We start from the raw sequence: 18,272 nt of genomic DNA, 5'->3' as shown, positions 1-18,272 counted from the left end.
GTGACTGAATAAAAATAAAACACTCAGAGAAACCAAATCCTGTAAGTTTGGATGGTGGGTGCAGGTGGGCGTGGCTTGAGGCGTGGCTGAGGGCAGTGACTGCTTTGTTGTTACATCACAAATACGAATACAGGCTGTGTGCATTTCTCTGTGGACTGAGGCTTTGATACTTTCACAGTATTAATATAGAATCTGGACCTGCTTTATAATCAAAAAAACATGGACATCTACCTTTATACTATATGGGACCTTTAAATTTGCTCGTCTATACTCTGCACACACAAGGTGAAGCTGCTTAAACCTAGTTTGTCAAGTGATAATCATATGGCCAAACTTGTTAATGCTTTTTAATATAGACAGTGGAGACGTCCATCCCAACACTCTTCAACCAAAATCTCTGTGGAAAACAAAAAGCACAACTCCAAGAGAACAAGTTACACTCCTAATTCTCCACACTCTGGTCTCATCCTTCCTTCTTTCTGGATATGGCTCAATGTCATTGGCTTGTCCAAGTCTGCTGTGCAAAGATGCTGAGAAAGAAGATTTTACCTTTAAAGTCCCACATCACCCCCCAACCTCACCCAATAACACACGTTTCTTTTATGTTTTATGCTAAAGTCCATAAAAAAGACTCAGTGCCTACATCTTGCAGTCACTTGTGTTTAATTCTGTAAGAAGTAGTCTGCTGTAACAATGAAAAAATAGTGCTTGTTGAATTTTCCCCACAGTCTCATGTCCTTCATATTATTATCTTCATTAGTGTTCCACATTCAGCCAGTGTCAGCAGATCCACATTACACTATGTCCATATATGAGACATGTGAGGTGAGAGGCAGCCCCTGATTTGTCTCAACAGCCGCACACATGCACGCACACACAGACGCATGCATGCACGCACGCATGTGCGCACACACAGAGCAGCCTAGTTTGGGCAGAGATCATTTCAGGTGAGGCAGCATTGAGCTAAATGTAAGAGTAGAGGCAGATTGATGTTTTACAAATGCATGTACAGAACAGTACAGTGAGTTTTTGGTGCACACAGTATTAAGGACATAAAATTGATTGGGAAAACAAATGCAGTGTGGTCTGTTGAGTTTGCATTGCCATAACAATAGCCACAGTTTGCATTTGAAAAAAACAGCTTACATTCTACAGGAACAAAGCAACCTTGCAACTTGTCATCAGGTTATGGTTGTTAAGCAGTTCATTCTGCATTTCAAATAAGAAGATCTGAATAAATAAGACACATTGTAGCATCTGCACAGTGTAAAACATCTTTTGGTTTAAATAAGACCCCCCCCTCCCATCTCCTCCCAAACAGCTTTGTCAGAGTTACACATTTAAATAACATTACATTAACAACACGGGAATGTTTCTCAGTCACTTCCTATCCATTAACAGGTACATGAGAAAAGCAACATCAAGTCCCTCACAAATATTACAGTAGAACAGATGACAAACAAACTGAGCACAGTGGCACATTAACATAGAGAATGGCAGTGCTTAGAGTCTATTAAGCGCTTCAAAGATCAACAAAATCCTAAATCATATTACAAATCTTCAATCTTGAAAGACAAAAGATTGGCAGATGTCAGCAAAATCGGATGCAAGGAACTGGCTTAAAATACAGTAATGCCCCAAAATGAGAACCCCATTTTTAATTCTTCCTCTTGTCAGACTGATCGTGTTGAGCCTGGATCAGGACCCTTCGTTCACTTCCACAGCTTTATTGTGCAGCTCATGAAGAATGGGAGTCAGGATTGCTTTCAGTGTCATGTACAAAGACTCATTCTTCTCTGCAGCTGGGTCAATCTGGAGATAAAAAAACAAACAAAAAAAAAAACTCAGGCAAACTAAGTACACATCTTAATATATTCAGTATACAGCTTATGTTAATACTCACCTTAGTAAACACTTTTATTGTTTGGTTGAGGAAATCAGTCTCCACTTCTTCAGGCACTGGCAGGAGGTGAGCAGCACAGTCGAGGATACAGAGCAAAGTGAGCCGGTGACCCTGTTAGTGTGAAGGTGAAAGATGGTCGGATCACATGACAATAACTTTCACATTTTAAAACATTTTCATAAGATAATCACACAAAGTACTGGAATAAAAGACAAACATGGCACCGGCTTCAAACAGCATTATATTATTTTTCTTTTCCTGGCAGACGTGAGCCGAGTGGAAACCACCAGCCTGTATTAAATTTAACTGTGCAAAGCACACAACTGCATCACTTTACTTTTCTCTGTACTAAACAAAACCACAAAAATTGTAAACATGTTATAGCAATTACAGAATTTTGTGCAAGATTGGATATTTTGTCAGAAAACAAACATGTTGTCTAAACATTTTACTGATATATTCAGTGTCAAAGTAATTGCAACTTGCCAGATTCATATATTCACAACATATCCTCTTGACATTTATAGAAAACATATTCTGGTCACATAAAATGTATTTGCTGTTGTTGTATAGTTGCGTATAAATGTTTTTTGGTGAAACAGGGTTGTGTTCATTTATGTTAGCTGCTGTTTCTATCCAATAAAGATTGTTAGAGCGGCTGCTGAGTGGGTGACAGTCACTTAAACAACAAGGTTAAGGTGACTGCAGGTTACTGCTGCACAAGAAATGACAGATGACTAGATTTTGTAGTATTTCTGGGATTAAAAGCTGCAGTTTGGTGAGTCTTTGACAGGACCCAGGTCAGTAGACTGTAGACAAGCATCTCCATACCAGAAAAATGGCAGACTAGTTCATTAGAAGTGGCAGGAAGCAATTGTAAATGTAATGTTGTCCCACAGTGCAAAACGTGTGAGTAGTGGTTTGCTCACAAAGTTTGAGCTCTGCTGAGCTCTGAATGGTAAATCTCATTGACTCTGACACACGTAGCAGTTTCCTGTCAGTGTGGACTGCCTTTAAAAAGATGACAATCAAAACAGAACATATTATATTTATCAGATTATAATTTGAGCCATAATCAAATTTTACAGTCCTACTGGACACTGTCTTACACAGCTGGCTGAAACAAAGCTGTTGTACATTGTGTCATTGTGTCGGTGTTAATGTTACCACAGTTTTTTTCTTGTGATGTACCTTTTCCAGTGAGTCGAGGGCCTTCTCTGGGTTTACACTCTTCCCACTGAGAGCTTTTATGTCCTCACTGCTGATGACTGGGTCCTTGAGCTGCTCCAGCCATGACCACATCAGACTGGAGAGGACCAGAGGATCTCGCTCCATACACAGCCTCTCCCATGCCCCCTCCCTGGAGTTCAGCTCTGTCTGTGGATCACAACACAGAACATTCTCCCAATCAACTGACTGACATGAAATGTCAATAGGCAAAGAAATAAAAAATTCAAATGGCAACTGACCAGTAAACAGGAGCTGAATTCATGTTGTATCGCATAAAGTTATATTTGCTGTGCTCACACTTTACTGTGGATAAAACAGATAAATAGCAGAAAACTGATAATTACAATGGTGATATATGTTTACGTTTTGCTAAAACTGACACTTGATAATTATGAGGTATAGCTACTGTAGCTACTGAGTGTTAGCTACAGGTCTGATGTTGCTGACTGCTCCGCCTGCAGCAAAATCCACAGCAAGTCTCACTTTTAGTTGATACAGTAGGTGTAAGAAACCTCCCAGCCGCCTGCAGCCACATACAGAGAGGCTATCACTAATGTTAATGTGCACGGTGGGCATGAAATAATACCAGATATCCTCTCTAAAGACATCTGCGGCACATATCTCATGAACTCTGACCTAGTGGCAAACCAAGAGAGAGGATATGTCGGTGCTGCCAGTCTTCTCAGTACCTCAGAATACTGCAGCACTCAGTGTGGGACCGTCTTCAGACATCAGACAGGTATTACTCTACAATAGTTTCCAGGTAAACAGTGCAGTGGTTTACAGGTTCTGTATTACTACATGGTATCATTTGCTTGTGTGGTATGGGGGGAGCCTACCTGCCACATGGAGACTTTGGAGGTGAGGTCTCTGTCTGTCAGGTCCATGGCCAGAACTTTGGCCACCAGCAGGCGCCTGCTCTCTGGAGAGAGCTCAGACTGGAGGCTGATGAAGGGAACCTCTGTGATGTCCCCTCTCTCTGCTCCAACCGCTAACACGTCCAAATCTGACTGCTCATCACTGCCCACCCCTCCGCTCTTGGTTGATAAGGCTGACAGTGTGACGTTACAGTGGGATTTTCTTTCCAGCTCTGACAGATCTAAAGACAAACTCTGATGCACCATATGTAGCTGCTTTTTTGAAAAAGGAGACTCAGTATCTTGCTCTGCTTTTGTATTTGTGTCCTGAATGCTGCTGATGTCCTGAGGAGAGAGTTCACACGATCTGGGAGGTTCACAGCCTGGGAGGCTGCTGTGAGACAAGGAACGTTTGATTTGTTTGTTGCTCTTCATTTTTCCAAAATGATGCTGCTGTGGTTGAAGTTTGTGAAGGACAGAATCACTGAGGCTCCTGTTGTTAGACAGAGAAGACCTTAGAGGGCTCTCCACATTCTGCCGCCTCCACAGAGGGTCGAGGTCATTATCGCTGTGGAGAGGCTGATCATGTGAGGGCCTGGGCTGCAGAGCTGGTGGGCTGAGAGGCTGAGACAAACAGAGCGGGACAGGAATCCCCTTCCCTCTCATCTCCTTCCCCAGCTGCTGAAGCGCCTGCTGGGACACAGTCTTTTCCACCTCCGCCGTGAGGTCAGGGACCTCCAGCCACTCCTCCTCGATCACCACTTGTCTGTTGGCTGCAATGTCGATGAGGAGCCTGCACACCAGCTGGACAATTTTTGGCACATTCTTCATCTGCCGAGCTTCGTAGCCATGCAACAGGTGGCGCTGCCTGGTGAGGTACTGGGACAAGGTGACAGCACCCGCTTTGGGTTCCGCACAGGAAAAGACGCTTCGTAGAGGAACCAGGAACTGGGCAAACTCCCTGACACACAGCAGCTGGCCTCTGGTCTGGATTGAGTTGGGTCTCTTCGCCCGCACAAACAAGATGGCTTGGTCGGCACTCATACGGGATGTGAAGACTAAGTAGCAGGCCAACAACACACCTACACAAAGACAGACACAAACAATACAAAACTGATATTTTACAAGCACAAGTGAGGACCGAAGCTCTTCCAAACTGCTGGTGCTACGAACCTGTTCTTCCCAGACCAGCATGGCAGTGGACGGCCATTTTCCCCTCCTGGACAGCAAAGGACATGACTTTCACCATGTCAAGGATTGTAGTCAGAGATGCCACACCATAGTCCTTCCAGCCAAAGTTGTAGTAATAGACTGAAACACACAAAGCCAGAAGACTGGATTTATTTTCCTTCCTGAGGCAATTTCAGACACGGAGCCAGAGCATTGCTGGCTTCCTCTATCTGCTGAAGCACAGGCTTTTTGTCAGCTACAAAGTAGGTGTTTTTTATGTTAAAGGGTTTAGCATTGCACTCCAATAACATTATCTGACTCATAAGGGACAGTAAAGTAAAAAAAAAAAATAAATTAATTAAAAAAAAAAAAATATATATATATATATATATATATATATATATATATATATAGAATTAACGCCTTGTTGTTGTTTGCCGCCGCCAACCAGCAAAGAGGAAATATGTTCACAGTCTCCCCTTCCTGAGTTAAAGCACTGAATAATGACCAGAGGTGTTTTTGTGGAACATTATGATGTCACAGTAAAGTTGACCTTTGACCGTCTAGATATAAAATTTCATCACTTCATTTTAATCCTCATAGACATTTCAGTTGAATTGTGTCATAATTAGTGTATAAATTTATGAGTTATGGCCAAAAATGTGTTTTGTGAGGTGACCTTGAATTATGACCTTTGACCACCAAAATCCAAACAGTTCATCCTCGAGTGTTAGTGCCAAATTTGAAGGAGTTCCTGTTACTGAGACATTGTGTTCACGACAATGGGCTGACGGGACTGACAACCAAAAACATAATGCCTCCAGCCCTCGCTGTCGAAAAGGATAAAAATTGATGCAGCAGAAAAAGAGATCATCTTTTTTATTCCACAAATTCTTCTTTGTCAAAACCTGGCACCAGTCACAAAAAGAGACTGCTGACCAAGCCCAGTGCTTGGTGGTGATTGGGTCATCAGCAGACAGACAGTAGCATGAGAGAGAGTAAGCTGTCTGCTGAACTAGTCCAAGAGTTGGCTGAGGCTCTCAAATGCAAGAACAAATAATAAACTAAAATAAACTTTTGAGTATTACAGAGACTCAAAAAATGGAGCTTGTCGACAGCATGATGGGTCAGACACTAGAAAATCAAATAACTGGTGTGTTGACTTCAGCCACAGCTGGAGTCCAGCAACCATCCATCACCGTCCACATCAGCCTCTGATGATGGCAGGGTGACACACATTAAGAACAGGAGCAACCAAGGACAAGTCAGTATGTTGGGCAGGGCCTGCTTGTTTTCAGGGTCAGATTGTAACTGCTCAGACCTGGCATTCACACATCGCCATCGCTCAGCTCTGAGTACGTCAGTTCACACCTGGCACACACACGCATCGCAGGTGACCACATGAGAGGCGCTTCCCTGCTTTATATGCAAATGAACATGTATGTGTTATTGCTTTTAGCCAATCCGACAGACAGGTCGGTTGTCCATGTGCTTGTGTGTATGTGTGTGTCTGTGAGTGAGAGAGGGTTAAGGAGGGGTTGAGAGAACCATGAATGTTGAGATCTCAGATGTGTCCTCAGTGCATCTTGGGTGGGTTCCCACCTGAACTCAGAGTTGTCCAGTTGTGATGGGACCACCTGAGACGGATGTCTAACACCAGGTCTGAGCAGGGCCTCAGATCTACCTGAGCTGTGAGCAGATGCCAGGGCCGAGGACAGAGAGGAGAGGATGCTGCAACACATGCAGCAGTACACTACTTCTCTGCTGGGGCTGGTGGAGTGGATGGTCAGAGGCAGCAAGCCAACCGAACAAGGAACAGAATCCCACTCTAATCACTTTTCTTTGCACTGTTACTTTTGTTAAATGAAAGTGGTCTGAACTTTCTTTGTTTACATTTTTATACTTGTATAGTTATACTCGCTTTTTACTGACTTTTGTAAAGATACGTTTTTAAAGAATATTTGTGTTTTTACCACAGACATTTGCACAGTCTGATTTTATTTTTGTTTCTTACATGTAAATAAAGACATTGTAAAAAGTTATATTTTCTTTTAATAAAGGACTTTTCTGCAACATTGTGAACAGTGAAGTGACAAAAATGCCACTGCTCGATGACAGATGTAATTAAAGGACATGAACTGCTCATTGCTAAACAACAGCCCATGAATGTGTCCACATAACAGCCCTCCGTCTGTGTATGCATCCCAATGCCTGTAAAGTTTTAATTTAGATTACATTTCCCTTTTCTTTCTTGCTTTGTCATAAATACAACAGGTCCAAAAGTGTGTGGTTTCAGACTTGTGAACAGCGCTAAATGTGACAAATGAAAAACTTATTTGCTGACTCTACATAGTTTCCTTTATACTCATGTAGGCTACATGTATGCAAATAAAAACATTTTACACACCACTTGTCTTGCACATAATAATCTTCAGTGTCTTCTTATCATGAATCATTGGTCCTTGCATCCTGCTGCTACTGTCTACTTCTTCTGTGCATTGTGCATTATAATGGTTCAGCTCAAAACTGGTGGAGACACAGGCTGGTGCACCAAGGTTGCAAGAATCCTGAATGGAACTGGTTCAAGAACCAGAGCTACTGTGGTGGAAAGGCTGTGAGTGGCGCTCCACAGAGTTGAAACACTGTGAGTGTGAAGAACTTTGCATGATAAAGACCTACAGCAAGGTAATAAACCAGTGTTCATCCTAGAGGCTTTTACTGAGTGTAAAATCATATGTAGAGCTCTATTCAAAAAGCTTGGATGCTTTGATGAAGTAAAGATCTCAAGAGAGCTTGTTAAGGAGAGCCCCCCTCAGACATCACAGGTGGAATCCCTCGGTACTCGGTTACTAAGGAGCACATCACGTTCCGGATGTCACCAAAACACAACATTGATGTTAATGAGGATGATGTTAAATCTGCCTTAGTCTCTTACCTTATATCTACCACGGCTACACATTCTCTTGTAGATTGCCAAGATATGAATTAAAGATGATGTGCTTCATAGAAACTCATTCTCTACCACTATTCTTTAGTCATGCAGGCCACTACACCTCATACAAATGTGGAAAGAGCTCCACTCTTCCAGGGACACCAGGGTTGCGCCACTTATCTGTAAATAAATCCATCATTAAGTTTACATGTTCAGTCTTCATTTCATTCTTACAGGCTACTACTATTGAGGAAGGTCTCAAGTGGTGAAGCACTTCAGCCTGTTAAAAATCAATGTAAACCCAGAATGCACTGCAGCATAAGAAGCTGAGACAATACTGGTTATAATAGAACAAGTGACATACTGAAGCTATATTTTCATACAGTTTAGAGAGAGGGAATATCTAATTAAAGTATGCCACTAATGGAGGACTTTATAAGACACATATATTGTCATGATGCTAGCTCGTTAGTTGAGACGAATTACTATGCTACTGTCTGTAATTTAACAATACTTAACAGAAATGACTGCAGTGTGTTTTTTTGGGCCTCTAATCAGATCAAGAACAAGCTGCGACAATGTTAATTATGGCTTTTAAAATTGAAAAGTTTATGGCATTATTAGATATTACTACACTTATTTGACCCAATACATACTTCATGTGTCTTTGGCAGATTGGATAGCAATCCAGTCTAAAGTGAGCTCAGTGTAAATGCATTCATGAGGAGAGCAGCAGGCTTCAGCACCTCGTCTAATCATTGTTTTCATCTGTGTCATATATGTACACACTCTGTCAGTGCGTTTTGTTGCTGAATCTTGAAAATGAAACGCACTTTCATGTGTGAGTTTCTCAGAAAAGTGTCTTAGTTTGTAATGTTCTGCACCATCGTTTGACAGTGGGAACCGTGGTTGTTTCCCATCCATCACAGTTGGTTTGTTGATATTTCAACAGCCCAGTGAAAAAGACTGAAATGTGATGGAGATGCATTCAAGCCAGATGTTGAAAAGGCATAAATGCATGAGTTGATCCAAGGTGCATATGTAAGCTTGCCACACTGATCTCAACATGAGCCCATCACACAGAGGATGCACAGAAGTGTTGAACTTCCTACCTGATGCCTGACCTGTCAATCACTGAATGATCTGTTGTGTTCCTTTTAGTTCATGGATAGCTGTTAGCTGGCCAGCTCTTACTGCTAACTGTTAACTGTTGTAACTAAACTGCTACGGTGCAAGAGTTATTATTCTTCTGATGTTTTAGACAGTAACCAAACATTATGCAGTCAGATTTGCAATCTGACCAACAGAGATGTAAATATTTGGCTAAATGTCAACAAGAATGCGTTAAATCTCTTTTAATCAGGAAATGAGGCGCTTAAGATGAAAAGTGTAAAAATGGTAAAAGTCAGATCTTCATCATGTCTGAATATCAGTCAACTAAGCAACACTGCATCTTAGTGAGGTGTGAACAGAACAAATACAACAACTTCAAACTATTATGTGTCTGAACTGACAAACAGCAGGTGTACAACTAGAGATTAATATTAGCATGACCCTGTGATTCTATGAAATCATTCACATCACAGTAATTTCCAGAGCACATATCAACATTCAGGACTTTTTTTTTTTTATTATCCAATCGTCTACTGAGTCTCTAAGTCACACTACATACACATAATGGTTTGTTTCTTGTTTCAGAGAGTCTACAGTGTGTTAGTGAGGGAGGGGTTTAGAGACTCACTGCCTGCCTCCATGAAAGTTTCAGGTCGATAAGTGAAACCACTCTCCTGCTCCAGTGCGTTACCACAGCTGGCATGTTCTCCGGGCCGCTGCAGGTTGATGACCGTCTTCAAACCGCACCTGAGCACAGCAACAAGTCTGAGTCATTGTACAAGTCAACACAACATGTATATTCACAAGGATATTTACACACTGACATCTGACAGCACTACAGGTGAACATAAGACAGCTGGATCAAAACATTTCACAACCTTCATTTCACTGTTGATCTAAATGTTGATACAGACTTGGATGAAAATAAATCCAACAAAAGTTTGAAATTCTAACCATGTGTGAAAGAAGAAGACTACTATACCTTTGAAACTGTTCAATTATATTATATCTCTCTATGATTTCAGTGGAAGGCCTTGCCATAGCCAGCAAGCTGTCAGTGATCCTGTAAGTGGAGAATATGACAAGTTAGGGGAGTTGTGGTATAAACAGCAAACCAAAGACCGTGGAAACACACTGCTGCACTGAAACTAAATATCTGCCTTGTTCTATGCTTCCATTTTGACATGATCACAATGCAAAGCAAAAACCAGGACAAATGTATTGACTTTGCATCTAACTATTGATGTGGACTTCAGTGACCCATACTGAGCAAGTACAGCACTGAGAGAAAGAGGAACATGAACAGTGATGGCTGTGTGAAAGGCTGTGGTGAGACAACATACCAGGACGAGTAGAGTCCTTTGATAGCTTGTTCCTCATAACTCCAACGAGAGGGATTTTCATATTTACAGGCTTTTCCTCCACAGGCCATGGAGCACTGCATGTGACCGGGGATGACGTGCCTCAGGGTCTCCCCCATCTTGGTGTACTTTGCTGTGGGGACCCTTGCATTGGCTGGAGAAAAAACAAAAAGAGAAACTTAAGAACTATTTGACGACGCTCATCAGTGCGAATTTTGATCTTCCCTTGCAGATTAAGCCATTATCAAACCCATCCATGCTAAAACTACTTCAGTGTGGTTACATCTTCTGGTCTTGCATTCAGTGGGCGGATGAGACAGGTTCACACTGACGGCCACCATGACTCTGTGGGAGGAGGAGGAGAGGATCTCCAGGGCAGAACTGCGTCTGCGCTGCAGGACCTTCAGCAGGATGTCCGAGGCAGAGTGCCTGCGGTCATGCCTCATCATGCTCGCCGTCATCTCTCCGGCTAAGGAGCGCCGTCCTCTGTGCCGCAGCATTTTACAGTGCGGGCTGTGCGGCGACCTGCACTGCGAGCAGCTCTGCACTAACAAAGGCTCCTGACTCAACAGCTCTGTGCCCATGGTGAATCATCGCACACAATCACCCATTGGCAAAGAGAGGCAAATACAGTTCATCAGCAGCATTTGAAGTGTCACCATGACAACCATCTCCAAAGTCGTCAGTGGGAGGTAAATGGAGGCGAATGCTGCAGGCACACACAAGCACACACACACACACACTCACACTCATTCACACAGATCTAACGCAGGCGGCTTGTAACTGAGATAGGAAAATGGCATGTGTTGCTTAAAAGGCCACACATGTGGTGCTCCAGCCCTGAACACACAGCATCAACCAGTGCTAACAATCAAACACCTTTTTCTGCTTTTCATTGGATCAGCAGCAGCCAAGAGCTTTACATAACACAGACTGCACAGGGATGTGACATTTGACTGAATAACACCATGAATTCTGTCAGCACTGCCTTTTTGAGAGTGCTGCTGTTTTTCTAGGGCTATATTTATTTATCATTTTCATAAGTTTTACTTTTATTTGTCTTAATATATTAATCTTTTGGTTCTGAAAGTGACAGCAATTAAGGTAACAAATCCCCACTGAAAATGATCAAAGCCCAAAGGGAAACAGACTGTTTTTGAATTCTGACGAGGTTCAATTAACATAATACGAAATAAAGAGAAACAAGAAAATCCATGTCTGCAGCTAGTAACAACTTGTAACCACTAACACAAGATGATGTAACTGTAACACAGACCTTGTGCTTTAAAGCCACTCAACAATTCAGCAGTCAGTCCAGCTGAAGCCAAAAGGTGAAATGATACTGTTGGCTCATTGAGGCTCCCAGTGTGTGTGTGTGTGTGTGTGTGTGTGTGTGTGTGTGTGTGTGTGTGTGTGTGTGACAAACAGCAAAGATGAGCAAGGGCTACAGCTACAGAAAGCCCCATTCATCATTTCTCTGTTTTACCTGTTGGCATGTTTCAATGAACTGACTTATTATCTGGTCTTACAATCAGCACCAGATTTTCTTCTGAAATTGTTGATGAAATATTCAAGAGAGCCAGTATGAGGATAGTTCAAAGGTTCAAAGGACAGGACATTTGAACTGAGAGAATATTTAATGATGCCAAACCATACTACCATCATGTAGTCTACAGTTAGAGGCAGTTATGACCAGCTTGTCCTTAAGTATATTACATATGAAAACAGATTTATTGCGTGTTTGTGGTTGCTCTCCAATAAGAAGCAGTATTAAAGTCGGTCAACCACAGGAAACCGGCTCCAGAGGAGAGCCATTTATCAGAGGTCCACGCAAAACCTCCTGAAGGCAGATATATACCCGAGGACACTTTCTATTAACTGAAGTATATTATATCCACCTGGAGAACCTTACACTTCAGTTTATAGTAAACCTGACATTCATTCATTTTCATGACAAAAAAAATACAGTTTTTATATATAACAGCTGAGATGAAGTTTTGTCTCGTTGCTAAAGCTGACCTGCGAAGTGTCAGCTCATAGCCCACTTTAAAGACAATCTTCTCTGACTTTACATATTATATATTAATTTCTAACTTCAAAATTATATTAAAAGGCAAATTAACTTTCCTGAGTCAAACCATTTCAAGTCCAGTCACTACCATAAAAACCGCCAGCTTCCTTCATGTTCTTTGTGTATTGCAGAGCTCTCCTACCTGTCTCCATCTCTGTGCTGATCTCTCCACTGTGGGCTCCAGTCATGGAGTAAGGCAGGTCACTCAGTACACTGACACCAGCTGCCATCGTAAGGGGGGCTGAAAGGTGTGAATAAACATGGTGTCAGAGGCAAATGAAAAAAAAGAAAAAGATTACAAGCACAAGCTTTGGTTGTGCTGATAATGCAAACAGTCACAAGGTGCGCACACAAAATGAGATATGGGGAGTGTGCACGGCGTTGCCTGGCAGGATAACCCAGGGGGAGAGAGGGAAATGTGCAAACTGAGCCACCAAGTCAGCAGCTCATGTGTCAGCCTGACCACTGCTCCTCTGGGAGAAGAGGGGGGGTGTGGCCTGGGGACAACAGTGGGAGCTAGGAGCAAATCCGAGATCTGAAGGTACTGAGTTGCAAACCACACTGACTTCAGAAACACCCAGAAACAGGGCACATGAAGAAGTGTCAAGATAAGCACACAGCAAAGCGGACTCGTCTCCCTCAGGCTGAGTTGCAACCAGTAAGAATATTTTAATCTGCATTGGAGATAAGGCAAATTCCTCCTGTTTTACAAGGCTGATGCCACACTTATTAATTATTCAAGCGAACACATCCCCCAGCTATTATGCAGCAACCTGCACATCTGATTTACGCAGCCTGATATCAAGAGTTGTGTGACAGAGATCTCCCAGAGTGTCAACTGAACTCCAGGGACCAGCAGTTTCTCATGTTACACCCAGAGCTCTAATGGCCCTCACCACTTGTGCTAACAGGTATGGAACTGTGCACCTTTACAGCACTCTGCCTCGCTGTGATCCATCATCAGCTGAGCAGGGCTGGTGTACTTCACATCCTAACTTTTTGAAGAACTAAAGATTTCTTGACCTTTGTTTTTTCCTTCCTCTTTGATAAAGTCAATTGGGATGGCTTAATCAAAGAACAAGGAATATATATAAGGTACAGTTTGTTTACTATGAAACAGCTTCTAAAACTGATAGCAGACAAACCCCTGATTGCTCCTCTACTTCATATCATTTAGAGCAGTTGTTCACAAACATTTTCTGTCACACTCAATGCAAGCAAAAAAACCCCCAAAAAAAACACATCATGCATCAGCACTCCAAAGCTCAGGCGCTTCAGCTTCCATGCTGTGCTTTGAATTAGAATTTGTTTCTGAATTAAGATCTGTAATCAGCTCTTCACTGACAAGTCATTTTGACTTGTCACAGCAGGAAAAGCACAGCTATTACTAAAAACATTGACAGCGGCTCTGCCCCAGTCAGCCATTGTGAATCTGAACCACCGAAAAAATGTGTTTCACCTGAAAAAGACCTGCAGCCACGCCCAGAAAACAAGGCAGCTAAATTGTATTCAGCCATCAGCAATCTATTATTTGCTTTTCTGTAAAATGCTATTATATTGTTGAACTCAATACATTTTGGAGAATGTACCTAATTCCTCACAACAATGTTTCTGCTTAATTTTGGACTTGATATTTTCATTAATGTTTGCCTTTGTCATATACTACAAATATACTAAGACAATTAACAAACCACTGATTGATTAAATCAAAGTAATTTACACTTAGATTTGTAGATATACTGTAATAATCAATACATCATTTAAAAGTGCTATTAACAATGGAAGTCACATGGCCACAGTCGTAGCAGAGGGTCTGGTCAACTGAGAACACCTGTGTGGATTCTCTAGGACTTTCAGGCTGCCATATATTCTCTGAGCCCTTATGTAGACTTTTACTGATCAAACCATCCATATATAAGTATTTGGTACAGTGAGAAGTAATAGTGAATACAAAGATGGTGGTTTCTATTATTTAAGAGCCACAATTTGAAAATATGACCTTGTATACTTAGGCTGGGATAATGCTTTTATTATTTATTTTCTAGTAAAAAAAGTGTCATATTGTCACTGGAAACCTTACGACCTCAGAGACAGGTCACGTTTAGGTCACAGTACCACTTCTGTGAAGAGTGCGGCTCCTGTAGTCTGTGAATAATTGATGGTGTAAAGTTAGAGCCTGTCTCTTTCCATTCACATCTGGTTTTTTGGCGTCTTCTTCTACACTGTAATCCACACGTGTCTTTACACCGACATGGCACCAAAACATAGTGTGACACCGGCTGAAGTGTTTCCAACACGACAGCCGGAAAGAAGCGTATCCAATCAGTTCAGCAGTCTGTTCGGCTGCAGCCGGACACCACCTGGCAGTGTTTATAGGAAGCTCTTGATAACAAGCTAGTGAATGAGAAGGTGTTCCTCATGACAAATGTGATGTATGTACATAAAATATTAACAATTGTAAGAAACGTGTACAAATAAACTGACGATGAATACATCTCTTCACTCAACAACCACACTTCACACGTTTGTGGTGGCTAAGCTCATGTCCGCTGGGGAGCCAGCTTGTTGGACATGAGAAAGATGGTGTGAAGGCTGAGAGTTATCTTTCAGGGTAGCTGCTAATGAGTGTGGGACGTGAGAGTCGTTTCCACTGGGGGTGCTAATAAAGCAATATGGCTGACGAGATGGTGCTCCTAACACCGTGTTTAATCCACGATAATGTGTCTGCGGGGATCCTTAATCACACACTAGGCAAACCTACAGGACACACAGCCTCCACAATACTATAGCACAGCTATCTGTCACAGTGGGATGAGCAGAATCTCACCCTCGGAGGAATATTCGTTGTCTCCCCTTCACTTCTCCTTATAATGGACAAATTCAAGCATGCGTTTAGTTTGAGAAATTATTTTTCCAGTGTTTTTCCTCATTATTTTTAGTATTTTATAGATCGATCGATCAATCGATTGATCGATAGATAGATACTTTATTGTCATTGCACGGATAAAACAATACGACAAAACTTAGTTCAGCAGCACTCTAAATAGCAGCATCCTAAAATAGTAATATAATATCCTAACATAATAAATAGTTATAATCACTAAAATACATAAGGAATAAAATAAGTAATATATCCTAAAGTAAATAGTAAAATCCTAAAATAAATGATATAGTTATGATACTTCCAGACTATAAAGTGTCACTTTCATACACAATTTACAATTTATCATTTCTCTGATTATTATTCATTAATTAACCCTTTTTATGGGCGAAGTGCAGGAAAATTTGTGTTTCATATTCCTACACCTACACCTTTACAGATCAGCAGGTGTTCTCAGTAGCTAATCAAGTAAAAAGAGCAACAGCCAAGTAAACGTTAAGAATCTTTAACAGCAGACGTCCCTCTCTAATATCAGTAGACCTGAGGCTCTTCAGTCATCACTGAGAGAGTGAGACTTCATCATCACTCTGCATCACGACTGACAGGTGTCACATCTATAAAATATGACACATTGCTCTGTCAGACTGTTATCAAAAGGTAGTGAACAGACCACGTACATTACAACTTTTATCATTTAATTGTGGGAGTTTTTAAGGACACTATATTGCATAACATTCTCACTCAGACAGTAAACGTGGTTCACTATATACTAATTAGAGACTCGTTTTGAATACAGCCTCTGACTTGTCATGGCAAGGAAGGCACAGGTGTAATAACTAATAATGATCCTGGTTGCATTTATGTGCAATGGCTCAATGACATGGCTCACTCAGACATATAATACAGTACACTTTTGCCTTTGCCATTATTAGATTTACTTGTATATATTATTAAGCACATTAAATGAGCAAAACAAATTTTAGACACAGAGTAGCATATTCTCATTCCAGTAACAGATGACGAAGATGCCAGAACTTCCAGTATGAGTGTCCCAATCTGCTGATATTGATCAATAACATTAGAGTCGCAGCACTGCATGAACACCCTTCTGAGTAGCGACGCTCCACACATCACTTCCTCAAACTGCAGGTGAAAATGTGATGATGGGAAACCCCGGGGTGGCTTGCCGGTGTGCAGCGTGTCGGAGACCGGATGACGATGACCGTCGTAGGCTCTGATCTGCTCTGCTCCGTGTGCCAGCGAAGGCAAATAAAAGTTTGACTACCGCAGTCAGAGAACAAGCAGCTGTCTTTCTTACTAGCTCCGCAAATGTCAGCTCTTTAATTAAAGATACTTAACGCTAAGTTAGCTCGTCTATCAGTTATCTTACAGCTCAGTGAAACTGTGTTAGCTGTAGCTCTACTGACATATTTGTAAGTAAACTTCAACAGAAAGCCAAACGTCAGGTTACCGTCTGGACTGTTTTTGTAACGCTGGGTGTTCATGCTGAGGACTTGACGCTAGCTAATTATCTCACTGTACTGTGTTAGCTGAAGCTACCATGGTGGCTACAGGAGGCCTAACGTACCGTTTTCCTGTCGTCTGACTCCGGGGCTGTCTTTACAGTTTCCGACATAGTCGTTTCATCTCTCCCAATCCGTGAGCGTTTTGTCGCTGGCACGTAGCAAACCGGGACTCTCCACTCGCCGCATCGTTTGGTCAGCTAAGCAAAGCTAGCTTACTAGCTAACTCAGCAAACTGACATGTTGTCATGTCACGTCACATGACCACAGACCCACACACGGCTCAGTTAGCATATTTTGATTACAGCCAGCGGTTTGGCTAAATTAATTTTAACTGGATTTTGATTTTTGACGAATAATTATTGACGAATAATAAAGTCTTTGAATGAAATTCTATTTATATATTTCTCCCACTGGAAACTGAAAGCTTTGCAGGTCACAGCTATTTAATCTTGCACAAAGCACATCCCGATTACAACTGTAATTTTGTTAATTCCTTAGATTCTTTTTTTTTTAACCTTATTTTCATTCTTTTTCTTTAAAAATGTATAATCCTAGTAATGCATAATCAAAAAATGAGTGTGTGACACTTTGTGAGTTTGTAATGACCTTATCTTGTGGTGCTTGCTTCTGGCATTTTATATACCCAGTGTTGAATTGACATAAGAAGTATTTAGATATATGAAGATACTTATGATGAATAAAGAACCTCCCTAGTTGGTCTCTGTTGTGTTAATGAATGTATTTATTCTGGGCCCCAGAAACAGACTCTACGCATGAGAAACATCAAGAATCTGCACAATAGTTTATTATACAAACTGCAATGAGGACAAGGTTATAGTCAGTTTATTCTCCAGCACAACAGTCTTCACAACTGGACAGTCAATGCCAATGCAACCGTGATTCTGCAATTCCACATATACACTTCAACAAATAATAAATTCTACCACAGCTTTTATGTTATGTGTACAATTGAACACCCTGAGGTACATGTCTTTAAAAGAAAATACTTTCATCCTAAACATTGAAATAGCCAGTGCTCAGTCTACTGAGTGTTTCTACTACAACTGAAAAAGAAGAGACGACAGGAGACTGTATCTTTTGTGAAGTCCTCTGGTGTAGCCTAGTGGCTCTTTATTAAAATGATGCTGTTGCTGGCACTCTGTGCTTGGTTTACTTTAATTATCCTAGTGATGTTGACTGGAGTTCACCTGTGGTAAAATGAATTGAC

The 18,272-nt window shown here is 41.5% G+C and overlaps 1 protein-coding gene across 1 annotated transcript; it reads right to left on the bottom strand.

Moving 5' to 3' along the window:
* Positions 1–646: 646 nt before the first annotated feature.
* Positions 647–17,303, bottom strand: ptpdc1a (protein tyrosine phosphatase domain containing 1a). Its single transcript, XM_071494584.1, has 10 exons — positions 17,107–17,303; positions 12,780–12,878; positions 10,549–10,720; positions 10,188–10,268; positions 9,834–9,952; positions 5,164–5,301; positions 3,973–5,072; positions 3,095–3,280; positions 1,904–2,014; positions 647–1,812 (listed from the first exon to the last, which is right to left on the bottom strand). Exons 2-10 carry the CDS (start codon positions 12,865–12,867, stop codon positions 1,699–1,701), a joined length of 2,109 nt encoding a protein of 702 aa, XP_071350685.1. The 5' UTR covers positions 12,868–12,878; positions 17,107–17,303; the 3' UTR covers positions 647–1,698.
* Between the last annotated feature and the right edge of the window lie 969 nt (positions 17,304–18,272).

The sequence above is a fragment of the Trachinotus anak genome, unplaced genomic scaffold (assembly GCF_046630095.1).
Source record: "Trachinotus anak isolate AG129_WGS33_773 ecotype Australia unplaced genomic scaffold, CSIRO_AGI_Tana_v1 ptg000013l, whole genome shotgun sequence".
NCBI classification, from domain to species: domain Eukaryota; kingdom Metazoa; phylum Chordata; class Actinopteri; order Carangiformes; family Carangidae; genus Trachinotus; species Trachinotus anak.
The sequence above is the reverse complement of the archived record's forward strand: the minus strand, read 5'-3'. Positions and strand labels throughout refer to the sequence as shown.

Bases quoted from the DNA above. Each gene is read 5' to 3' on its own strand.
- ptpdc1a (XM_071494584.1), bottom strand. From the start codon at position 12,867: ATGGCAGCTGGTGTCAGTGTACTGAGTGACCTGCCTTACTCCATGACT. The intron at 5,302-9,833 runs GTGAGTCTCTAA...TGTGTGTTTCAG, and splicing joins AACTTTCATGGAGGCAGGCA to TCTATTACTACAACTTTGGC. The intron at 3,281-3,972 runs GTAGGCTCCCCC...TGTGATCCACAG, and splicing joins CCAAAGTCTCCATGTGGCAG to ACAGAGCTGAACTCCAGGGA.